At 36.7% G+C, this 26,938-nt stretch overlaps 1 protein-coding gene across 2 annotated transcripts in view; it reads right to left on the bottom strand.

The window, feature by feature from the left end:
• WDR35 (WD repeat domain 35) overlaps positions 1 to 25,669 on the bottom strand; it is a 41,895-nt gene extending 16,226 nt beyond the window's left edge. For both annotated transcript variants that reach the window (XM_056486312.1, XM_056486313.1), the window contains exons 1-14: positions 25,555 to 25,669; positions 24,882 to 24,999; positions 24,008 to 24,079; positions 22,572 to 22,664; positions 21,361 to 21,489; positions 21,032 to 21,165; positions 19,314 to 19,479; positions 19,078 to 19,223; positions 16,981 to 17,106; positions 14,343 to 14,528; positions 11,643 to 11,703; positions 3,029 to 3,173; positions 1,692 to 1,761; positions 988 to 1,041 (exon numbers count right to left, since the gene is read on the bottom strand). In XM_056486312.1, coding sequence (XP_056342287.1) covers positions 988 to 1,041; positions 1,692 to 1,761; positions 3,029 to 3,173; positions 11,643 to 11,703; positions 14,343 to 14,528; positions 16,981 to 17,106; positions 19,078 to 19,223; positions 19,314 to 19,479; positions 21,032 to 21,165; positions 21,361 to 21,489; positions 22,572 to 22,664; positions 24,008 to 24,079; positions 24,882 to 24,999; positions 25,555 to 25,578 — 1,524 coding nt within the window. In that variant the 5' untranslated portion in view covers positions 25,579 to 25,669. The remainder of the gene's footprint in view (positions 1 to 987; positions 1,042 to 1,691; positions 1,762 to 3,028; positions 3,174 to 11,642; positions 11,704 to 14,342; positions 14,529 to 16,980; positions 17,107 to 19,077; positions 19,224 to 19,313; positions 19,480 to 21,031; positions 21,166 to 21,360; positions 21,490 to 22,571; positions 22,665 to 24,007; positions 24,080 to 24,881; positions 25,000 to 25,554) is intronic.
• Positions 25,670 to 26,938: the final 1,269 nt, after the last annotated feature.

The following is a 26,938-nucleotide window of genomic DNA, read 5'->3' as shown; positions in this document are numbered from 1 at the left end:
TTGACTTTTTAACATATGTATACCCTATAGACTAAAAAGTAGATTAGCTCAGAAGTGTTAGAAAATTGAACCACTATCATATGCATTCTTGAGCATGCATATATGATATGATTCAGCTTCAGCACATTTATCCAGATCTGGTCTCAAAAGCATTTCTTCTCATTCCTTTCCTTTTAAAAAAAAAGCCATAGATTAATTACTGTCAGAAGTTAATTTTCTTATTCTTCAAGCAACAACAATCCCACAGTCAGCTATAAACCATCACAGTTCTTTTGTTCATGCTTTTTCCCGTGACCCTCTGGTTTTGTAAAATCTAGTCAAAGAATATAACAAAAAACCAAACAAAAATCCACACTGGAATCAGAGCATGAGAAAACATTGATCTTTCCTGGAAGGTGGATAACAGGAAGAAACACTGTTCTTTCCCTCTCTTTGTTCTGTTCAATTAGTTTGCTTTAAAGCCCACATGTAAGTTTGTTCATTACTGAGATTACTTTCCAGCTTGGAACAAAAAAAATGCACTAGCTCTTTGGCACGATTCAATAACTCACACATCTGTATAATCCATAAGTACATTCTTCTGTATAGAGTACAGTACCATGCATTATACCATTAACATGTAAACAGACAAATGTTTTAAATCTTTGTGTCTAGAACATACTGTCTCAAAGAGACTTCTCAGGACCCAGATTACAGAATTAAGTCCTGACCTAGGCTTTATAAAATCCTATGTGTAAGTATTAACTCAGGCAACTAGTCTGTAATTAAATTGTAAGTACTTAGTAAATTAGCCCTCCCAAAGAAAGAATCCAGGTTAACAGAAGAAACTGTTAAAAGTTATCCTTGAGGAAATGTAGAAAGAGATTTTCTCTGTATAAATTCTAAATTCAGAAATGCTTTGAAATTATGACTGCTTATGAACATAGAATAATCTTATGCCTACAAGCACAAGAGGCAATTAGGAGTTGTGTTAATCATATAGCTTACCACAAGTAGTATCTTATCAGATGCTGTTATTGCACAAATTGGATCTCTTGTTCCCTGAAAGTAAACAAGTGATATCAGTATCAGTTTTCCTGCAAAGGTAAGAATGCCCTGCTAAAGAAAGAACGTTATTTAAATAAACTAGATATAAGTGTCCACATGAAAAGGGGATATCAAACCTTGTCAGCACACTGTCTGTGGATAGTTTATGGTAACAGAATGTAACAGGTGTTTAACAGAAAACACCAGAAAGCAACAATCCCTGACTTGTGAGGTCTGTTAATTAATTTATATCAGGTATATTAGTAAGGACACCCAGCACTTGCACACACACATGAACTGAAATACTACAAAAGATCACAAAGTTTCAACAAAGTTATATTTTGTTGAAGTAAGGGGAGTTGCTTCTGACCAGGAAGACAGCAGGTGACTACATACTATACACACCCAGAATATATTTTTTCCATATGTTAACATATGTTCCCTACAGTTTGCTGTATATTTCCAGTAATACATAATGACACAGTAACAGCACCAACTAGAGGGAAGAAATATAACAGTTATGTACAAAAGATAGAAGTAAAAGAAATTTTAAGTACAACCACTTCTACTAATGAAAATCTATGAAAATAAAAAAATCAACACTAATTACTGCTCTTTCAAACTACCAGCGACACCCCAATAAACTGGTTCAAAACATCACTCACTTCAAAAGCTCTGCTGTAATCAAGGGGTCCATCTCCAGACCCTGAAGAGGTGTCATCAATATGATAGATCCTGTAGAGAAGGAAAGTTAGAAGAAAAAGTGACTTAAAAGAATGCATCAACTTTGGTAGCATTGGTATGTTTGATCCTTGGAGAAGAAACTGGAATTGGAGAAGAGAATAAAAGCTATGTTCTTACGTTCAAAAGCATCCCCTTTGGTAAACCTGCTTTGTATGGATATGAAGATACGTCGGAGGCTTTCACTTCCACAGCCCCGATGGTCTATTCCCCATAATCTGTGAATTTTCATCCTGTGACAGTAAGTTCCTGCTGTTACAGTTAAGTGTCCTGCTGAAAACTACCAACCACTCAGTTGTCCCTTTCAAACATGCATTTTCCTATTTCCCCAGGCTCTTCTCCACAATTATGAAGACCTTCACCTTCACATCCACAAACGCTTATGTATTACTGTATTATTCAACACTTACAAGTTCTCTTTTGCCTTAAAAAACAGCATTAGGAAAGATTTTAGAATGCTAAAATCATCATTAATGCTGAATTACAACTATTTACATTTCTTAATGTTTTTATCAATTTATAATCTTGTCCAAGGCTAGGACATCCAGGTCCTACAACAACATAAGTTATTACACTATGTACAAATAATTACTCATTATTGAGGATATATGGTGACAGGAGATGGTAGGTTTATAGAAAGATTATATAGTGTGGTGATATGGAAGACACACAAAATAACTAAAACAAAACCATAACAAAGTGGCGAGTTTTGTGGTGGTGACAGAAAAGTTAATGCCACAAATGAGCACCTGGGAAGGAAATATTTTGGAAGCAAAATGATGTTGACTTTGGCTTGTTTAGTTTTAGAGGATAAAAGTCTGTACAGGATTAGTTGTCAAAGCCACAACCAGACACAAGTGTATTAGAGAAGAGCCAGCTGGACAGACTATGTTCTTACAGGCAATGACAGATGAGAAGCAGTTAAAGTTATCAGAGGGAACAGAGCTGCCTGGAAAATAAGAGCATGGAGGAGAAACAGGAGAGGGGTAAAAAGGCATCAAGACACACAGCTCCGTAAGGAAAACATGTAACAAGCAAATGGAGACACTGAACAGGAACTAATCCAGAAATGTCTGAGGGATCTGGATAAAAAACACTAGTTTTGTTATACAAAACTAGTATTTCATCTTACAGGTCTGCAAGTCAACAAACCTGACTAGAAATATGAGAAGACAAGGGTTTGCATTTTAGACATAGCAGAATCCACCTTATCAATGACACCAGAACCGAGGAAGTAAAATGAGAGAGCCTGAAGACAAACCTTTCCCTGCCTTCTTTCCTGGTCCGTGCCAGCTGGTTGATTTCCATGGCTGTGAGCTTCTTGGCCACCCGATACTGCCAGACGTAAAAGGCGTCTTTGCAAGCCGCGATCACGTGCGTTTTGGTCATCGTGACAAACAACGGCTCTGGTGCAAAACCCAGAGGTACAAAATTAGAGCAGCAAGCACTGGAGTAGATGCTGATTTGCACATTTCTTGCAAGATGGATGAAAACATATACCCATACATTAAATGCAAAAAACAACGACCAAAAAATCTGCCCACACACAACCTAACAGCAGTTCTCATTAGCTGAAAATTTCACAGGGGCCTTGGGGCCTTGTCCACAAGAACAGAGAAAGTCTTTACAAGTTCTGATGTTACCATTAACACCTTCCTCCCTGCTATTTCAGCAAACCTTCATGCACTGATGCAGAAACATCAAATACATATAGACAAACTTTCAGGTTAATGACCAGTTCAGGAGCATCTCGAATCTCCTTAACAAGATCTATTAAATACTTCCATACATGACATATTTAAGGTCATTCAAAAGTTCACAATCTAGAAGAGATTCTTTTTCTTAAAAACAATTCATAAATTCTAAGTTAGACAAGACCTAGAAATATTGTTTGTACCTTAGTTAATATTTGGGCTAAATATCAATTCTTCATCTGAATAGCAACAAATTAAATATTAGCAGACTGCACACTTAGTCTTACTTTATTATACCAAAAAATCAGTGTAGGATATTTTCTTTACTTCAGCCCTAAGCCCACTTAGAATACGTGCACAAATTAAGTATCTCATTCCTGCTGTTCATGTTCAGTGGGAAAAAAAAAAAAAACAAAACACCAAAAACAAAACAGTGAAGGCATACAAAAATGAAGAAAACCTAGTATGTAAATCAGCCAATGTCTAAGTTCTACAAGTACATCTTATGATACCAAAAAAAACTCAGATAAATTCAAAAGGATTGTGCAAACCAGCCTAGTAGTGGAACACTGAGTCATGCAAATAACATGATGTGAGCAGAAAATAAAATTCTTTTACAGTGCATCTCTTTTCTTTTTTTTTCCTCTCTGTATTTTAGGACAGAACAGAACTCTGGAGGGAGCTATAAGGCTGCCACATAGAAGAGCAGTGCTACAAGAGACAGATGGGGGAAGATTGGTTGAACAGATTTCAATTCTTTGAAACCAAGAGGATTATATAAACTACCCAATGGCTGCAGAATGCTTTTTAGTAAAAATCTCAATACTGGGCAAGAAGGCTTAGTGATGATGCTTAACATGAGCAGCACAGTTGTTTACATTATACGCAACTCAGTGTATTTCATGTACTTTTAACACATTAATTTCAGTAATTAGTCACATCCAAACTGAATGATACAGTTGCCTGTATTTGCTCTGTTTTTTATTAACTTCCAGCTGTATGTGCCATAACAACCAATACTTTTATCCTTTAAAAATGAAGCATAAGAATCTCCTGACCTGTGAAGGAATAAGGTTTGCTCAAATCACAACATTTTTGTACTAAGCCTCATATTTGGACTCAACTTAGTGAACATTTGAGTACTTGTGGTCCAAGACAATGTTAAACCACATTGCCATGCCAATATCTGAAGCCATGGACATTCATGAGGTGACTCCCCGTTTGACTTACAGCTACCATGGAGCCTAAACTTACTCATTTGTGCGCACCTTGAAATACCTGAGTCTGGGGAAAAAAGTTGTTAACATAAGGTCTGTTGTGATCCAGAAACAAGATGGCAAAGCATTCATGCTTTATCCAGGGGAATACAATCAATCAGGCATTTTATGAACATGCTAAGCCTGAAGTGATTGCTACTGGCAAAAGAACATACACGCCAACCCTTGACACATTTTCCTGCCGCTTCTTTCATATCAGTTCTAGCAGCAGCTGGACAACAGAGTAAGTTGGATCAGTTCATTCATCTAACTGACCTCAAAATTAAATAAATAAAAGATTACATTAAGTTGGATTAAAGAGAAAATCACAAATGCTGAAGCAGGGAGGAATGAGCAGCCAGCATGGAGGGGAGGGCCTTCCCTTCTCTGCAACAGCAGGCTCAGCAATGTCTGGATTTAAAGCAAATGTGAAGTCACAGGGCACAGCACACAGACACAATCACCAGGATCAGATCCATGCAAAGCCACATCTGGAAGAGCAACATCTCCATGTGGGAACTGATGGTTTTACAGAATTGCCTGTATAACTTCAACAATTGCATAAAAGTAGGACACATGGCATTTTTTCTAGAACTGCTTTAACATTTTGTATTGGTCAGTCATTGAACAAGAAATCACAAACAGAAAAATCTGTGAAAAAAGAAACTCAAATCCAAGTCTGGACTGGATACTATGAAACATTTCTTTACAGAGGGGGTAGTGACATATTGGAACAGCTTTCTGGAGAGGTGGTCAGTGTCCCAGGCCTGTCAGTGTTTAAGAGGCAACTGGACAATGCCCTTAGCAACATGCTTTTGGTCAGCCCTGGAGTGACCCTGGACAAGCTGATCCTTGTCAGTCCCCTCCAACTGAATGTATTCTATTCCACCTTGTCACCTCAGAGCCTTCCACACTGCACTACACACTGCTCCTAAAATATTTTCCCTCTTGACTGCATAACAGCATAAATTCAACATGAGGGAAGGATGTCCCAGCCACTCCAAGTCTGGGCTGTTGCTGGGCAGAGAAGGAAAGAATGGGATTTGTTATTTCCTATGAAAGACAATAGGCTCATTTCAATCCCTTCAGGCTGAGGAAAATCTGGAATCCCTTTCCAGGCAGCTGGTTTAACTACTAAAGTTTCCTTTAGTGCAAGGAAACACTATCTTATATAGCAGCAGTGATTTACCAGCAGGTGCTGATCACCTGAGCATCAGTGCCCTTCACACAACCTGTGCTCTGACTATTAAGCAGACAGAAATGCAGGTACCTAAAGTCTGAAGGAGGCAAGAGATTTGGACACTCCTCTGCTCAGCAGCTTTCCATGCTCAACATGTAAGATTCATAGGCTATTAAGTTCTTCCTGTTGGTTTTACAGATGCCCCACTTCTGCATTAATGTCTTAATACTTAATTTTCAGACATTGAAAATATGTGGAAAAAACATTTAAACGGGTGCTTTACTTTTCAGGTGCTGACCAAATACTGAAAAGGACTAAACAAGCCATACTCATGAAAACAACCCAAACATGTGAAACAACTGCCCTTTAAATTCTTTCTGATCCTCCTTTCTCTTCTCACCTCATTTCTCTTCACTATTCCTTCATAAAGCCTCCTCCCCAAAGGAAAGAAACTTTCTTTCCTATATACCCAGGAATCTCAAATAACCATCTACAATGTCTGCATTTCATCCACACACACTCCATCTCACTTCAAAGCTGTTAGAAAACACCTGCTTCAGTGTCTAATCTTCTTGTAAAAATATAGACAGAAATCAAACTTAATGCACAACTACATTACTTCACCACATGAAAAGGCTGAGACACTTTCTAGTTTATGAGATAGGATACACATACAAGAAAGACAAGTAATCCCACCTAAATCTGATGGAAAGGAAGCAATCTGACAGACAGACACAATACTAAACTGTTGTTTTCATACAAGTCTGTTACAGGCTGTTCCTGAGAAACCAGAATGAACTTAGTCTAATCAATAAATCTACCTAATTTTAGAACTTGATTCATATATCTCTACAAGTGTTGGCTCACAAATGGAAGAAAATGTCAGGCAACAGCAGGGACAACTGAACATGTTGGGACATGTGGGAAAACTCATGAACAACCACGGTTTACAGAACATAAATATTCAAAATCCATTACAATTTACATTAAAAGGATCAACTAAGTAACAGCAATTCAAGTGCTTTTCACATGTAGTTCAGTCATCCCTGTCAAGGCATCCAGGAGGGAGGGAAGACACCTGGGCATGACTCCAACTCTGCCTTTAATCCACTTGTATGTTGGTCAGGCTGTTGTATTAATTTCACTGGGTGCTAACACACACTTGAAAGATAACTCAACACTTCACTATGTCAGTGCTCCTAAGCACATGTAAGAAGATGATATAATCCAGCCTGAGTGACCTTTTCTTAGCAGATACCATCTGTTGTGTTTCCATTAAAAAGATATTATATAACAAGATATTTAACCTTCTGTAGTTTATATTTAGTTATTCATCAAAGGACTTTGACAGAAAGCCTGTGAGCTGTAAAACAAGCACAGAAGACACTGTGTTGTTTAATTTTTGTACCAGAGTAGGGTGGAATTCAGTAATGCTAGACAATGAAGAAAAGAGTAATTTATGGGCTAGCAAACACAAGCTATTGTGAAGACCTCAAACACAAGGCACAGGAAGCAGAGGAAACAAAATGCCTTTGGACAAAATAAAAAACAGCATGAGGAACAGCTGAAAGTGCAACCACCCATCAATGTCTAAAGAAAGCTGAAGTGATGGCCCTTCATCAGATAACTGACTAATCCTTTATTGCCATCATTAACAGAGACAAGCATTAGAAAGCTAATGACATAATTAAAAATTCAGCAGAATAAAGGAAATAAGCACTTCTTTTTTTGAGCCTTGAGCTACTGGCTTAGCTACTTGAGCTACTGGCTTAGAGCCCAAGAGCATAGGATTTACATCTCCTAAGGGTGAATCAAACATTGCATAACGTCACAATTACTTTGTCATTAGGAGATTAATAGTGCTTTGTTCAAACATTATATAAAATATTATACATTGACAATTCAGACAAATTGTGTCTTAACACACGTTCTCAGATGCATTATTTAAATGCTCTGTCAGTTACTTAGTATCCCTACATGAGCAGTCTTTCTTCTCCACTATCCATCTCCTACCAGGACGAAGTCCCAGAGGCTTTGCCCAAGAGGCCTGCAAGGCACCTAAGTCTCAACGAGGAGTAAACCCTTTATGCTCAGTAGAGCTCCAGGTTATTCCTGTTCCAACAAGGGGCAGTCTGCTAGAAACCACACATAGTGCCTGTTCAATCTACAGTAATTATAGCCAGTCAAAAAATACAGTTTAGACTCATGGTAGTGAAGTGTACCCATTCAAGAAAAGGCAGGAGCACACAGATACCGAGTGGTCCGTTGAGGACATTCTACAACATAAGAAATAATTTTTCACTAGCATTTATGAAAATCAAATAAAGTAATAATCTCACTGTACTTAAGCCACTCTGAAAGATGGCACTTAATAGTCTGAAATAGGTACAAGAGTTCAAAATAAAAATTACCTAATTCTTTATGGACAGAACTTTATGCAACAATTTACTAAAAGAAAACAACCTGAAAATTTGTATTAGTAGAAAGAAGAGGGGAAAAAAAGAACTTTACAAACAGGTAATAGCATTCTTCATAACACCTGTCCAATTATCTTGAGTAAGAGATAAGTTAATTTTACTTTTTAACTGCTTATTTCTTAAACTATCTAACTAATTATCAAATTACTCTCACCAGCTAAGTGATTGAATGCTGATTTTCCTCATTTATAAACAGAGCAAAAGGACAACGATTTTGTTGGAAATCATGTATCAACTGAAACTGGAAAGAACTTTCAGAAAGGTCTTCTGCCTTTAAGGTTTTACAAGGTCTTCTCTCTATATTAACTTCTGCAAGGCCAGACAGCTGCTTAAGTTCAACATGCTGTCAAACTGGAACAATTACACTTCCCACTGCCAAGAAGCTCCAACTGTGATAAACAGCATGATATACTGTACAATAGGACCTTGACTATGTACAGCTGTCAACCTCTCACACTAAGTGACCTTATGTTGTAAATATTTCTAGTTGTTCTATAAAGTTGCATTTTCAAATGTTACAAAAAGAGGAAAGTAACTATGATGAAACCAGCACAATGTGTTCCAAAAGAGTTGCATTTATAGGTAATTGCTTTTCACTTTTACCTTCAATCCCTTCTGCAAGTTTGGAGAGCAAACTTTAAAGGAGTCTTAAAGCATGCATATTTTTTTAAAAAAGGCTGAATCTCTGGCTGTGTTTACCATACAGTAATGAAAGACTCGCTTGTAATGTTTTAACTACTAAGGCTACAGAAATTTTTCAGGACTCCAAAATGTAAATATTCCTAACCTCAACTATTTGTCCATCTACGAGGTTGAAAGCTATAATGCCCAGCATTTTCACAAGTGAACTCACTAGGAAAGAGCAATGCAAATCTATGCACTAAACTGGACCTCCAACACTGCAGGGAACAGCAGCAGGCTGCAGAAAGCTTTGTTATGCTAAAGGAAGAAATTATTTAAACTCTTCAGCACAATTCAAGTACAGTTGGAATAACAACAGCATTTTTCAATTAAATAGCCTTTCTTTTTAAGTGTTCCCAGTTACTGAAAAAGATTCTTTTCTTGTGTACAGGCAGCTATAGGAGATGGGCCATACTGGCAGAATCATAAAGAAACCTTTGTTCAGAATGTAAATAAAACTCTCACAGATGGGATTCAGAAAGTTCACATAAACAGAACATTAGAAAAATGCAAATCAAAGAGTTAAAATGCAGTTAGACGTGTACATACAGAGCTAATTTTAACAGTGAGTGGGATTCATCTCACCTAATTTTAGACATCTCTGACAGAGATGAGCTGGCTGCCCTGGGCTTCTTCATACCCAGTGGAGAGCAAAAAGACCCCCCTTCATGATTCATTCAACTTATTTTAGATGTCAGCTGCAGAAATGAGAACTACTCCCACTACCCCAATCCCAGCTGCCAAGTAAGTGCAGGAAACCAGTGGGCACATACAGTGCAGACATCTGATCAGGAGCAGAGACACAGGAGAGGGACAAAACAGGTACCCAACTCACACCACTACCACCTATCATATCATCTTACTTCATGGGATGCTGTTCTGGGTTTAAGTTTTTTGTTTTCGGTTGGTTTGTTTTTTTATTTCTTTGGGCAGGAGAGGACATTGTTTGACCGTTTTTTGATGTTTTTTCCTCCAGTCTTGGGAACATTTTTGGTACTGAACCTCCTGGACATGTTATTCCTTAAGATTCTGACATGGCTGCCCAATTGCAAAAGGTGGCCAGAGGACATCAAAGGGACAGAAACAGAAATCACAAGACTAAAACTACTACAATATTTCATAAACTTTCCATAGGACAAAATAGTCATACTCAATCATCAGAGCACACTCTTCATTTTAATTATGATCTACAATATGGGGCATGAATTTCAAAATATATGTATGACTCATGGCTGATTTCCTCCTGCTATCACCAAAAAACTGGACATTAGAAAATTATACTTACAACTTAGTTAATATAAGGAATAAAACCATTTACAAGAACTGTTTGAGGAAAATAATCATTTATGATCTCAATTATTTCTAATTTTTGCTTGATTTTTTTCCTACTTGTATTCTTCTGTGAATTGTTGTTACTTCCTTGTTCAACAGTTCTTCACCTTACTTTCCTCATAATTTCTATCTTACCAAAACTTTACCCATCAATTTTATCAGATAGAATGGCTGGGTTTTGTTTAATATTAATAATTAATTAATATTGATAATTAATAAGTATTATCACTATGACTTAAAACTAACTTTTCTACCGAGACTAATTTAGACAGAAATCTTTCTTTTTGCACAGAGGATAAAACAATGGCTCTAGAAGGCAATTTACATCAAAAAAATTAAGGAGGTTCTTGTCATAATAGAGTCTTCCCTCTCATTCAAAAGCAAATAAATATTTTTATAAATTTAGATAATTTATTTAGCTTTTCAACAAAACAAGAGAGTTAATCAAAGAATCAAGGTTCAAAAAGAAAACTGCAAACAGAGTTCACAGTGTCTACTCTGAATCCAAATTCAGATTTATTTGGCTAACAACTCAAATAAAAAATGAAAAATATATAAAATAAAGCAAAAACCAGAACCAATAGAAGTGGATTCATTAGCCAAAAACTGATTGATTTGTCAGTTTGTCTACAATTCCCTCATATTTTTAAAGGGAAAATAATCAATGATATTTATTCTCAAGCAAAAATCACAGAAAACTGGCTTGCAATTACTTGGCAATGTTCTGTACCACACCTGCAGCAAACAAGCAGCAGGGAAAGCCTGGAATTCAGCACGAGTTAGGATTTGAGGGTGCTTTCATACCTGTGTTATAATCCACTGATTTTTTATAGTTTAATTTTAATTTATAATCTGAAACTACTTAGATAAAACAACTGTGAAGAAGATAAGGAAAAAGTATTATCAACATTGAAACAAGAAATTGATGCTTACATTATTTGGGAAGCAGCAACAAGTTACTTTTAAATGAAAGTCCAAATCAAATTATTTCACTTCGCCTGATACAACTGGACCCTTTACAAAGTTTTTCTTAAAAAGAAGTTGGATTACCACTGTTGTGAAGGAAAAACTGAATTGCCAAAAGACAGCAATTTAAAAAAAAAGTAGCAAGTTTGCATTAACTGGAAGAATCAGTTTACGTTTAGCCAATTTGACAAGCAATGTTACTGGTTTGATAAGCCATTATCTTTATTAACAGATAACAGGTCAATTCCAACACAAATTACAGAATAAGAGTATTGCAAGTATTGCTTACCAATATCAATATATTTTGGGTCCAAGGGTGTGCCAATAGAATTGCAGAGAACCAGCACATACTGTATGGAAAAAAAAGCAAGTGTCATTACTAACACACTTTCTGTAGATCAGTAAGCTGCACACAGTTTTCTGAGAAGGTGCATCTCATAACCCACACCACACATTTTAATGCTCATCAGCAACAGAGAACACAGAGACCATGACTGCAGAAAATACAAAGCAGCATAAGCACGAGAGTAATGAGCTATTTGCCAATTAGCACTATAAACTGAGTACAAAACAGGCAAGTAACCAGCTGTTTTATGCATGGGAGCAAATCTACCAGACAAAATCCAACAAGTAGGAGCAGCACGTCCACAGATAACACATGGGCAAGGCAGGCAGCATCTCCCCTGCTGCTGTGTGAGGCACACACTGCACTGCAAGTATTTACAGGCATGATACACCACTGACTCAGGGACTTAACTCTCATCAGCTGCTCATGCAAAAGATAATCTAATGGACTCCCAGCAGTTAGGATCTTTGTTCTATCCTCTGCAGATGTCCATCTCCTTAAACCTCCAAAAGTGTGGGGAGAACTGTCAATAAGGCTCTCCCTCTGCCCTGCAGTATCACAGGTACTACAGAAGTGATGAGGTTGGTTTTTTTTTAAGCTTTGCCCTTCTTGTAATCTCACTCAGGAAGGCTTTAATAGGCACAGTTACCTCAGAGACTGGGCTGTTCAATTCAGGAAGATGCAAATGCGTAACAATTCACTAGGCACCAATGCTTCATTGTTTGACGTTCATGTATTTATTTCTCCAGAACTAAATCAAGGATTAACTATCTTAATGATTATTGCATAGGGAAATGCCTTGAATGGGAAGTGTGGAAATTAAGGAGCAACTTTTACTGTCTAGTCTTTAAACTTATTTAATAAAATAAATAAAATCTACAGGGCTACCAAAATGTCAATTACCCAAGAGCTGTTAATCTGACTCTCCAGGAACTGAAATGTAATTAGTTTTTCATGTCTCTTTCACATCCTGAATAATCCATGTAATTGTGGTAGCAGACTACAGTAACTGTACAGCTGTCCTTTTAAACTGATAGACTGACATCTTATTCACCACATGAGAGCAGCTCAATTTAGCTTTTCATCTACTGTATAAACTTCATTCTTCCAAAGAAAAAGAGCTGAACATGGATTTCTTTTCATTACTTTTTTTTCTGCTTTGACCATCAGTAAGTACCTCAGAAAAACAGTATTTTTACTTCTTTGTTCATGACTTAAACTTTCCACCAGCATTCTCAAATGTCTATTTTCAAAAAAATATGTTGTGCCTCTGCCTTTGTAGGAAAACACACATGGCTTTTCTAACTCTCTTTTTTTTATTTCCATCACATTTACATTAATTCTTCTCTGGTAAATTATCCCCACATTGAGTCTACAATAGATTTCTCTTTTATGCCCTTTCCAATCATCTCTGAGACTCCAAGTCAGCAGATCAGAGCCTGTCAAGGAGTGATGGAGTAACAGTATCCAAGACAGGCATATGACCCACACGGTGGTGCCAGGGCAGGGAGTTTCCACTGTCTGATTTATCTAGCCTTGTTATGGATATCAACATTGAGTCCTTAACTTACTAACACATCTACTTGCCATAGCTTTAAACACGTCCTCCTGAAATTAAGTCTTTTTCCATTAGCTATGGCTGTAAATTCTGCCATTTTGAAATTACAATTCTAATGACCAAAATCTCTTGTAAACCAAATCAGTTTTTCAGATAACAACTCTAATGAACTGCTACCCATAAGCTTACGTGCTTCATTTCCTAAAATCTGGCAACTCACAGTGTTAATAATTACACTGGAGCCATTTCAAAACAAATGAAAGGTCCTTATTATCTGTAATTTTCAGGTGCTCAAATTAAATCTCTTACTTATGCTCAATAGAGTTGCACTAAGTATCTCTACTGTTTGTTTCCTCCTTTAAAATAACAATTCAGAAAATAATTTTATTGCACTCAACTTCACCAAAAGTTTACAGGTACATAATACTATGTTTTTAGTCCATATGACAGTATACCATTTATAGCACAATGAAGCAAAGCAGCACTAAAGCACATTTAGGGTTTTTTTACCATGCCACCAAATGACTCTGTCTCATGCTCCTCCTTTGTAAGCAATATATAAGTGATGCAGAAAATAATTCTAAAGTGATTATACAAGAAAAATCATGTAACAATATCACACTAACTGAACATTCATTAACCAAAGGATACATTTATCAATTGTGATTACATATAAAATAAATTAATAAACAAAACAGTTTGCAGTAAAATGTAATTTATATCATCTTAAAAACTGCCCCTTTTTTCCCATTTCTGACTGATAAAATACTCATTACCATTCCAATGCTTTAACCTTGTCTCTGGAGAACTGTTCCAAATATTACTAAAGCAAATTAATCTGCAGTTTTTATTTGGCTACTAATGGCTACAAGGAGTTGATCTGCAGATGCAGTTAATCAGCTACTTTCTTTTTTTGGGGGGGGAATCTGTGTTTTTAAACACTGAGCCCATTCATGCCACTGTGCCAAATGACAACTGACACAACTCTAAGGCAGATTCAGACTTTTACATTTCATCTTATTCCTGCTGTAAAGAACTGACACGTGGAACAGAGCATTTCAAGTGAAAATTAAGACAGATTTTACCTGAGGCTGGCTTTCATCTGCTTTAGTTGCTAAAACACAGAAGTCCCCATAAGTTGTTATGGAAATAAGGCTCCTGACATATTTCACATGCTTCTCATTGTTTTTTGTGTCCCAAAAAACGACACAGCACTCTGGGCGATCCGCTCGGGTATAGGCATAAACAACGGTATTGGAACAGTAACCCCACTGCCAAGAAAGACAACGTTGACAAAACCAGTCAGAAATTATAATAATGCAATAATGAATTGTTCACAGACACGAAAGAGTTTATTTCATATACACAATTAGTATTCAATATTTCTAACCTGTCAAGTGACAGACTGATTTATTTTGAGAATACAGCTCACATGGTAATATACTGGAATATTAAACTGGCAAAAGCAGCTTTTCTCTCACAGTGTAACTTCATAACTGATGGATCAATCTAAAATGTGACAAGATCTCACTTCACCTTGTTTCCTCCTTGTTCAGTAGGTATAGAAGTATATTTATATATTTCAGCAGCTATTCAGAAACACCCACTGTGATGATGCTTTTTGCCATGAAAATGCTTTCTTTGTGACTACTGATTTGGAAACCCAAAGTTCATTTCCCAAAGGAAATACAATAAATACCTTAAACAGTGAAACTGACAAAAATAAGTAATTATATAGGAGCACTGCAATAACTCACATCACCTCTTCCACATCAGTACCATGAGAAAACCCCTCCCTGCCTCCCAGAAGAATGTAATTATTCCTGTAACAAGTAGGAGAAAGGGCAAAAAGGCAAAAGAAACAGAATATAAATGAGGTTGAATTTTATTGCATTCGACTGATTCAAAGCTCAAAATCTAACAATGAAAATCCTTTCTAATACAACAGAATCAGAAAATAGGAAGGAGGTGAAGCTGTCAAATAAATGAGACATAAAGCAAAACACTCAAAGATTATGCAATTGTAGAAAAACTAATAGAATTCTCTGCATCAGCATGTACTAGGGAGAAAACTTATTAGTGTTGGCAACAGAGGTTCCCACACTCCTCAGGAAATGAAACCAAGATGACAAACTATAGCATCAACAGAAAAACTTCTAGAATAGACCTATAGACTCTAAATTAGTATTACAACTCCATGCAAACTATGAGTAGTTTAAAAAAAGATCAGCTCAATTTATAGTTTTTACTGTCCTGTTAATTTAAAACCCACTTTCTCTTATTATGGCTTATTGAAAAATTGAGGAAAACAGATTATTCACTAGATTGGTAATGTGATATTAACTCTTTGTCTCCAGGTCATTAATTCCAATCCAGCCTAAGATAATTACAGCTTTGAATCATTCCCATTTAACAACTGTCACCTTTCAGAATATGTAATCCCTAAAAGGGAGTTACTTATATTATCAAAACACAGAAGTATTTATTGAAGGAAAACATCTATCATTCACCATAAAAATATTTAATATTGAAATAGAGTACACTACCAACATATTAAGAGTTATTTGCTGCAGAAATAAATTAATTTGAACATCTCTTTCCTTTTCAACTGGAAAATGGAAAAAAATAAGCTTACACATGCAGTTTCTAAAACTGAAGTTCCAAAGTATTATTAATTTGCAAACTGTGCCAGATCTTGAAAAACACATGGTCTCCTAGATACTGATGAGTTTAAGAAAAAGAAACAGGCCTGTGTTCCAGCTGTTGCACTTTTCCCAGAATAAACATTAGGTAGCATCTCCTGCAAGACTAATTTCCAGCTCAGATTTCCAAAGTCTTTTCCAGAAGATTTACAACAAACTATCTGAAATTGCTTTCTAGCAGATTTGTGTTTACAACTCCCTGACAAATGGTTTTTCACAACCAAGTGAAAGAATACATTTCAATATAACTGCAGGATGTTCCTCACATTGCTCTCTCTCTCTCTCTGTAATTACAAGTGGCTATACACTGATGATTAAAGAACATATCCTGTGATGTGGAAAAAAGTATACAATACTTTATACTGGATAGTAATTGCTACTATTTGTTAAACTGTAAATTTAAGTGAAATAGTTCTAACTCCTAAAAAAAAAATGAAAAAACTTGGGCACTAGACAAGATAAAACACTACTTAGAATTGGATGAATACACACTTGTAAGAAGCATATTGTGAACTGAAATGTAAGCAGGAAGTACATCTATCAGGTTGCATTCATTCCTATGGTTCAGGTATCTACTCAAATTTCCCGGCTCAAATGAATAATTCACCCAAAAAAAAAAAAAGACAGTAAAGTAAGGCTCAAACAATTCCCATCATATGACTCAGCCCAGTGAAAACACAAGAGCCTTTCCTAATGACATCTTCAATTCCTACCAAATTTTAAATTGTGCCCAGTTCTGTTTCCTTATTGTGAAACTGAAACTCCAAATGCATGTAAAGGCAATGGCTAAGTCATTGCATCACCAAGACAGACCTTCACATTCCACTAATACTTCAAGTCAGTAGTGTTGATCAAGCTGCAGCTGTAAGTTAAGCACTAATTTCATATATATATACATATACACACACATATATGTACATATGTATATTAGAATTAGAGCAAGGTACTTTTCAACCTGATCAGAAACAGAATAAGTAACAGGAAACTTATTAATGCAATTAAGTTTTACATTACTACATACCTTGTAGCGTGGACGAATGTTTGCAAAATATATGTAATGATCAACAGCCAGTGCAATTTTCAGTCCATCTCTCTCCCAGGCCAAGGAAGAAATCAGTTTGCCAGGAACTTTCAGCGTACGTAAGTGCTTGGTTAGAACAAGGAAAGAAAAAGATATGAATTTATCACAAGAAAGCCACTCTAAAATACATAAAGTACAGTTTTGACAGATGATGCAAAAACCCTATCAATATTCTTTACAGTATCCCACAACAATTCTCAAATTGCAATACATATGCAAAGACAGATATTTAAGGTATACACCATAATGTGTTCTTACATCTTAGGTTTGGTTTATTTTGTCATTTGTGTTTTATTTCTTCAGAGAGAAAGAAACAACAGGACTCAGTGACAGTTCAAGCTTGAAGAAATAAACAGTAGATAGAGAATGACAGTATAAACATTATTCCCTTTGGCTGGTAATTTGAATCACCTTTATGATTTCAGTCACAATTAAAACACAGCAGTAGTACTGATCCTGACACACCTCAGAAGTTTCACTGACACTGGAAGTGTATTGGTCAGTTCATGTACAGCACCCTTAACTACAGCTGATAGCTTAAACAAACAAAAACATATCCCTATTCTATGTCAATAGCACACAATCAATTAGCTGCAGAGGTACACAGTTTTCAGTGAGGCAATGGACATTTTCCTCTTCTCTATCCCCTTACCAAAAGAATCTAAGAAAGGCAGTCAGTACACTTTTAATCTTTTTTCAAATATCTTTATTTTGCTGAAGAATTTTCAATTGAATGAAGGAAACAAATAGAAGAAAATGTTTTCTAAAGCTGTAGTCTTAGTCCCACCAGAGCCCTTGTTTGTGTTTTTAGTTGCAAATAATATAGATATATGTAATAAAAGATACATTTATTCACTGTATATTTTTGAATAATCTTAGGATTTATAAAATACATTTTACTGAGTAGAATATTGATGCTCAGGTCTAACTTTCTATCTGAGTGCCTATTTTGTGCCTTTGATCAGATGCAAATACCAAGTCAAAATGCTCCTCCAGAAAGTTAAGTCCATATCTGATTATCAGAATGAGAACAAAATAATCCTCAAACCTGAAGAATTTATTTCTAAACACTAAATACGAAATCTGGGACACCAGTTTCAGTTAACCCAAAAGACATCAGCAACCAGAGATGCAATATTATTGCCAAAACCTTTGGTGCCATTAAATCCTTTCAACTAAGGCAACTCCTACAGATGATGTTGGATCTGAACTCCTTTCACAGCACAGCTCAGAGCTGACCCTTCCTCTGTACAAGGGACAAACTTCATCACACTCTGATACATAACACTAACTTACTGATTTTCAGGTATATTACTAAGAGGGAAAGAAATATTACCTGGTAAGGCAAAAATAGCACAACAAAATTACATTGACCAGTTGTCTCTCAACTATCAAACATTTCATCTACCATAAAAAGCCAGGATGGACAAAACCATTTACAAAACCATAGCCCCAAAGCCAAATGAAGTTTACAAAAACTTCATTTTTCAGCTTTTCTGAGGTTTCTGAACCATTGCTTTTACTGATACAAGATGCCTTTTTGCCAGTTTTACTGATTCTATAAAAAAAGAGCAAATACCAAGTATTTAATACCACTACTCATTCACTGCTGTATTTTCAGCTTCTGTTCTAGAGATGTCTATGTCTCTTACACAGCCAGTGTAGAAAGACAAGTACTTCTGGATTTGATACACAGATGTTGACATCTTGACTGCTGCCTAAGCTCCAAACTGCTTACCCCTAGTCTCATCTCAGGGATCTGGTGTTCAAAGTTAGACACCACACTTATCCTATCATTAGTGTTTTGAGAGGCACTTGGATTTTCGTGCTGGCCACTATGCTGTTGTTCTAAAAAGGTACATGGTCCTGTTTCCAGATGTTTCCAGATCCATGTGGATATCCCAGATGGATACCTCAGAGCACTAAACACCTACATTTTGGCATACAAATTCCACCAGTAACGACCCTGTAGCAAAACATAATAAAATTTAGAATAAAAAAACCCTAATATTTACACTGTATATCAAATATTTTTACCTCACCAAAGGGAGTGTAGAACTGCACAACATTGACATCTTTGTCTTGAGAAGCTGCTTTGAGGGAGCCTGCCACTGCCAGGACACTTCCATTGGAGTTCCACTGAACACACACTACATTGATACCAGCGTCAATCAAAACAGGATCTAGGTTTTTAAAGAACAAACATTAAGAATATCAACACAATTTTGGGTCAAGAGAAGCTCAGTAACTTGCATCCTACATTTTGTACCTACTGTAGTCATTCTCATCTCTCATTATCTGGCATCTCCCATTGTCATAACAGACAGCAAGGCAAGGGCAGTTGGGTTCAACGTAGCCTTGGGTGCCGTGGTACCACTGTATCCCAGCAATGTTGAAGGCTCCAGTTAAGTTCACCAAACAACTCAGCTTCATTTTCACCTGCACAAGAATGATTAATTAAGGTCATATACAACATGTTATTTAAAGAATAATTTATATCTCTACTGACACTTGCAAAAGACAAGATGTCTAAGCAAAATTGTTTTCCTGTCCCAAGAAAAATTTTCATGTTCTCAGAATCCTATGGGTTTGAAAAACTTCCTTATATAATCAAAGCCAGATCAGACATATGAAAACATCTTTTTAACTATGAGTACCCTAATGTTCACATTTTCACCCTTTGAAAAGTAAAACAAAGAAAACCAACAACATAAAAAGGCCACCACTCACACATGTGCATAGACACAAGAAACCCCCTGGAATGGTGCAAAAAATAATTTCTATTTCAAACCATTCCTGGGCACAATATTTCAAAAAACAACCAAAAAAACCCCAAGAACAGCAACAAAACAATAGCTTTCTTGACTAAAGTTTGCTGAATAACATATAAAAGTAATTGGAAAAAATGAGTGTCCAAATTAGAATACCAATTAAGATAACTTTTGCAGTAATTAGCCCAGAATACCTGGTAACACAAGTAAGGGTTTGTCTGAAAGATAACAGTATTCCTGGATCAATTCAAAGAGGAATGTGAGGTAAATTATGGGAGAGAGAGCACAACCATACATATTGTTGATATGGTGGGGGAAATTATGGCAAATTATTTAAAGAACTTCAGTAATTTGTAACAGTTGGAAATACTATGAATCACACAGTGAGAAGAAAGATAGATACAGGGGGAGCATAGAGAAAAGAAAATGGGAAGGGTAGCAGATACTTTCCTAGGAAGGTAATGGAAAGGATAAGAAAATTCAACATATTAAGCACTGAAAAGTTAAGAACATGGTCCCAAATGCACTGGTTTTAAAGTCAGTGTTTAACTTAGCATTTTGTTATAGTCATATTCCCATACTTTAAGCAAGTAGAAAAAATAAATAAATAAATCTAGGTTGCAGGAACTCAACAACATACTATAGCTACTTCCTTTTATTTTTCCACTCACTACCAGGTTTTCTCTAAAGAATAGAAACAATAGGAATATAAACTATTGCTTTTTCTAAAAGCATGCTAATACTTTAAGAAGCAGAAGCTATAAGAAGTCAATATCCTTTAAGCCAGCATTAGCTCTTCCAAATAATGAAAGGAGGAAAAAACCAACAGCTAAAAAATATTAAATCTGACCTATCATCACAAACATCTTTGAAAGTAAAGATTTTCAGATGTCCTAAAGAGTTTCACTACATTTCACCAGTCTGACCATTCCCACTTTTACATGTTCAGCAACCATGTCAAGGCCGAAAGGCATTAGTTGATAATCATTTAGCTACCAAAAAAGAAATAATTATAATTAAAAGCTACAGAACTCCTGAATAAAAGCTCTGTGCAAGAGGTTGTCCAGTTCTCAGTATTGATGTCCACCAATTAAACAAATAGGAAATAAATTAAGAGGAAGTGAGCTTTTATACCTGTTGAAGTCAATTATAAACCTTGTAATTATTATTATATCCTGATATTATCATTATAATCCTTAATTATACCAAAATGAACTTACCATAAAATTTCCCTGACTGTCATAAATGTGGATCTCTCCATTTGCCATTCCAAAGAGTAAAATTCTGCTATCAGAGGACCAGGCCACGTGGCACAGGTGGCTACCTTTCAAGTCTTTTCCCCAAATGCGATTGCCTGCAACAAAACATTGACTGCACTTAACAAATACACCACAAAATTAAAACCAGGATGCAAGTTACCAGTGTAAAAACTAAAACAGCTAAAGTCAAAGTAACTATTAATTGTATTTACCTAGAGAAACAGAGCCACTCTGTATATAATACTACAAATTTGTGTAATAGCACAAGTTAGTAGGATTTAAAATCTTACCATCCACTGATCCAACAATCACAGCTCCATCTTCATATACAATACAAATCTTCTGTCCATCAGCATTCCAGCTCATACTTCGAACCACTGATTTATTTCTGTTGTTTATCATCTCCTCGTACCAAGAACCTGTTAGAAGTGAAAGAAAAACAGTTACATTTGTGATTTGATAAACCTCTAGAGGACTCAAGGTACATGTTAATCACTGAACTGCCCTTTCAGTAAAAGCCCAGCAAGACTAGAGTAGTGTCCCCAGAAGACACAGCCACAGTTACTGTGGAACCCAGCGTTCCCATGGGAGCTGCTCATTTCCGAAGCGAATGGTGACAAATGAGGACTCGGAGAGGGGAGCCAAAGTCCAAGATGGGCCCTACAGAAAGAGCTCTGTGCTTCAGTAATTTCAGAACTGACAGTACAACAGGAAACATAAACAGAGGGAAAAATTGGCTTTGCTAGGAATAGGCAATAAGTAATTTACTGATTATTTTCCAAAACTAAGATTATTTATGTGACAGTAGCCACCATATATCAGCCAGAAAGACTTTTATTCTTTACTCCTGAAATGAGAGGAAGAGCTAAGACTTTGTTTCCATTTTTCATTAAACTAAAATGCCCAAGAGAATAGGAAAACCTTTTATTTTCTTTTTGTTTCCCACATGTTGGAAAGTGGCTACCTTGACTGTGAGATTTCCTGGCTTACAAATGAATTCCAGTGAACCACAGTATATGTGTATGTGAAAGGGTCAAGAGCAATAAAAGATAATTATAGTCATACATTGGTTAGTACATTGCTTCACTACCTTAAACATTTCCAAAGATTGTTTTTATGAGAGTATTTAATTGATCCTTCATGCAGTGTTGATAAGTTCTTGCAGTCTACTAATATGTTTGTGCTCACCGCACAATATATTTTTCATATTGTGTTCCAAGCAACAGAGATAAAAAATTTAGAGCAGTTTATCAAGCACATGGCTAAGTACTGGTATCTTCCTCTATGGCAGCTCTGCAGAACAAATGCCTTGTCACATGTGACTACACTATAAAAAAATAAAGCATTACAATAAAATTTGAAAATCATTTTCAAATTATTTTGAGCTACACAATCTGCAAAATAAAAACTCAAAAAAATAACTGCCAAAACTGCAGGTGAGGAAAAAAACTTTCCCATGACACAGAATATCATCCCATCTCAAGTTTATCCTGCAGAATACCTCTGTAGAGCATCCACACAATGATGAGGCCATTTTGATCGCTGGTAGTCAATTTTTGATACTGTTCATTCCATGTCACAACCTGCACAAAACCTAGAAAGTGATAAAAAGCTTTTTATTAGCTTTATTTAAGTAATTAATTATAAATAGAACATCCAACTGAATCAACCTGGAGCTTTTCAGAAATTTGCATTGCTGATTTTGATTTAGTTGTAGACTTCTTTCTGTGTCACTTATTTCCTCTTTGAAAATTCTGCTCAAGAGCTCCTTTTGCTTCTGTATTCACCCACTGGAGTAATATCCTCTCCAAACCCTGCTCAGTGTTGATTCCATATCCAAATCCCAAATCATGGTTTTGCAGTTTCTGACCACCTCTGACACTCTGGGACACTGACCATACTTTACTGCTGTAGGAAGCTTGGGTTTTTCCTCCTCTGAGTAGTCTGATCCTCACTATTGCTGCACTTTTAAAACATAATCTCCCTGACAATTACCCAAAAGAGCACTTCACACACAAATCCTTCAGACCCTCAAGCCTCATATGAGATCCCACTCATAAATATTTGAAACATCTTTTAACTTTTGCCAGTTCCATACTGTAGATCAACTTATATCACACTTTTTCCTGTCCTCACTGCTGGGTACCCATTTTCTCTGTATCCTTTCCATTTTTAGTGTTTCAGCCATGAACTTTATCAACAGATGCAAATGAAAGTTTTTCTGAATGCCAGGGATTTTTAAGGTAGTAGTAATCTATTTCTGAATTGAAGACATCCATTCAAAGTATTCACTAAATCAATTCCTCACAATTAATTTGTTCCAATCCAATTTAATTAAGCCCTTAAAATAACCTGAATCTTGGCAGATTTCTACTACAACTCCTCATAAAAGAGTCCACTTCTTCAAATAATGCAATGATTTTAGCATCCTCTTCATATTCCATTGTCCATGAGTGATGACCATTCAGCATCTCTCATGTGAGAAATTTAAGTCCTCCCTAATTTTGCTGCATTAAATTTTTACTTTCACTCATTATCCTTCTACAGCTTTCTTTCTAACCTCTCTAAACTTTGTCTGTACACTGCAGTCTGTGCATATACACATTCTGTATTTGTCAATAATGGGAAAAATTGCAATATATTTAAATGCAGAAATTAGGTTTACTGAACCAATTTTCATTTCTTCAGAAGAAAATGGAAAGCTACTGAAACATGTAAGCAAATCTCATAGGCATTATTAAAAAGAAAACCGAAACAGCTTTATCCAAGATAACATGGTAAAAATATACAGCTAAGCTGTTCCATACCATGCTGAATACTCACAACCTTTATTTTAGATTTACAATAAAAAATTATACCAAAATTACTCTATCAGCTTCACAAAACCTTGTATTCCTGTTCTAACTAAAAGTAGACCAAATGCCCAAATACACTTACCACTATGACCTTCAAGAGTTTGAGTCACAGAAATGTTGTTCGGAGATGCTATTCCCTTTATCTTCGCTTCATCTAAAAAATAACAAAATTTACTATGAAAATAAACCTAAAAAAGCATGTTACCATGTTTCTATGAATACTGAAACTCTAATCACTACTTACATATATAAATTGAACCACTTAAAAGGAAGTACATAGAAACTGCAGGATGAAATTTTCACCCCTGTGTTCCATGTGTTTGCTATTCACATCTGTCATCCAAATTGATATGTGCCTTATGGTGTAGCAGTTTTGCAGGAAAAAAAGCCAACAAAATAAACAAACAAAAAATCCCAAACTCCACAATAACAGCTATGGTTATCACATTTTGTTATATTTAGAAAAAAAAAGTTTAAAAATTTTTGAAAGTGGATCTTACTTTTCCTAGAACATATTTACTTAAAATAAAATACAGAGCTTTCCCCCTAAAATAATTAAGATAGTAGAACACATTCAAGAGAAATAAAGAAATAACAAAGTAAGGTCCAAAATAAAGAGGAAGCCTACACAAAAAGAATGAATTATATGCCCTGAAAAAAATAAAGAAGCAGCACTGAAGAAAAATCCAGCAGATATAAGGGGCAGACAAATTACTTGTGTGTCAAATAAGACCAGCTGGAGAAAAACTGTATTCATAAGACAGTGATGAAAAAGTTTGATGTTAGAAGAAATACATAACTAGTTATGCACAGATTTTAAACATATGCAGTATTGTCAAGTAACTCAGAGAAGAAGTTATGCTTTCTTAAATATGGTGGGTTTTGTTCTTAAAATAAGAATTTTAAAAAACAAACAAAAACAAAAACACACACACACACACACACACACCGTTTACCTGATTGTGTATCTAATTTTAGAACTTTCAGTAATCCGTCCTCTCCACCACAGGCTAAGAAACCTTGGGTCTTATTCCAGGAAATACATTTTAATCGAACATTACCCGGAACTCCAATCTGAAAAAGAAGTATTTTGCATCTCTACACAGCTGCAAAAACCACGTTTTATTTTACATAGTCTATTTGAACACCTCAGAGACACCTACAATAGCACAAGAAATAAATTTATTTCTATTAACAAATCTGTACGCGAAAAAAAAAAAAAAGAAGGCAGAACTCTAAGTACTAATGAAACTGTGCCACCCTCATGCAGTAAATAATAACAGGACACCTTCAAAGGTGTGCGAAGCAGCGAAAACAGGCGGCAGGGGTCACACAGTGCACAGGGGTTTGCTCTCCAGGGGAGAAGCCGCGTTCAAAGCCTATGGGGGGATAGCGGAGAGCTATCGGATAAGCCAGCGGAGAGCTATTGGATAAGCCAGCGGAGAGCCAAGCAGCCCCCGAGCCAGGCCGAGCGAACCGGCGGCGCAGAGCCGGCAGCGCTCCGGGAGCGCCGCGCCGCCTCCCGCTTCCAGAACCCCGGGACTCCCCAGGGCAGCTCCCCCGGCCCAGAGCAGCTCCCCCGGCCCAGAGCAGCCTGCCCTCCGCCGCCCCGCGCGGCCCCGGCAGCACCTTCTTGCACAGGTAGATGAACATCGCGGGGAGCCCTCACGGCAACGCGGCCGCCCGGCCCCGCGTTCCCCCGGCAACCGCCGCGGACATGGCGCCGCTTCCGGGGCGCGGCCGGCGCCATGGCGGCTGTGCGCGCTGCGGGCCGCGCCGTGAGGGCCTGTCCCGCGCGGGAATGGGAGTGCTGCTGTGATAATCGGTAAATGGTTCGTGTCAGTCGTAGCAGTTTTAGAGTTTGTATAAACCAGAATACTTAAAATTAGAAAAGAACGTGGACTTAGATAGAGGAAATTATATGATTAAACCCACTCTGTTTAAATCCCCCTGTTATGAATATTGTGTATACCAGTTTGTAAAAGAAAAAAAAAAAAAAAAGGTTTTCCATAGTCTGAAAGGTTTTTTTGCAGAATCAGGTTTCCTGCCTTTGTGTAATCAATCACAAACTATCTGCTAAAGATCAGACTTCCCACTTTTTCTGTTTTTTATCTACCAAGACGCGATGGTTACATGACCAATTGTCCGAAGAGCTGTCCCACGGAAGTTTGGAAGTTTCTTTGACCACCACTGCTTACCTGGCGGAATTACTACGACAAAACAATAGCAATTATTGATTACTACAAGGAAAGCCATCCTATAAAAAGGGAGCTGCAAACCAGGTCCGGTGGAAGTGTGGGGTGGGCGGTGACCCCTCACGTTTTCCCCAGCGCTGCTTGCTCTGTGTATATAAAATAAAGCAATCTAAATTTTGCTGAATATCGAGACTTTTGTTTCTCATTTATAACAAAGGTATCTAGATGGGATCTGGATGGACTTTAAAGTCCCTTCCAACCCACACCATTCTAAGGTTTTTGTTGATGTAAGTTACACTACAAACACAGACAACCTGGGGTTCACAAACTTCGGGATTTTCCTTCGTGTAAGAACAGAGTGACCTTTAGTAACGAACTGGCAACGCTTTCCAACCAAGCTGATGTTATAAATTATTGATGAAAAGTGGCCAGAAATGGGAACGTTAAATTATAATAACATGCTACAACTGTTGTTTTGCAGAAGATTGGATAAGTGGGATGAAATCCTGCAGATTTGTTGTTCTCATTGAGAAATGGCCATAAAACAAGAAAGAAATGCAGGTTATTTGAGAAATGCAGGTGACTTGGTGACTGATTCAAGTGTGTTGATGATGATGGAAGAGAAAAAGAAATTATCTTGTTGCTGTTCTGCTTGCAGTATAAGGAAAAGGTGTCTGAAAATGGATAGTGAGGAGGAGGGTGTAAAATTGTTGGTTTCTCTAACAAAGAATCAGTGTAGTAGTAATTGGGACCAGGAAAGTACTGATGGTAAGACTGGAGGAAGTGATGCATTTAGTCCAATTGCAGATAGAATTTGG

The sequence above is a fragment of the Oenanthe melanoleuca genome, chromosome 3, assembly GCF_029582105.1.
Source record: "Oenanthe melanoleuca isolate GR-GAL-2019-014 chromosome 3, OMel1.0, whole genome shotgun sequence".
NCBI classification, from domain to species: Eukaryota; Metazoa; Chordata; class Aves; order Passeriformes; family Muscicapidae; genus Oenanthe; species Oenanthe melanoleuca.
The sequence above is the reverse complement of the archived record's forward strand: the minus strand, read 5'-3'. Positions and strand labels throughout refer to the sequence as shown.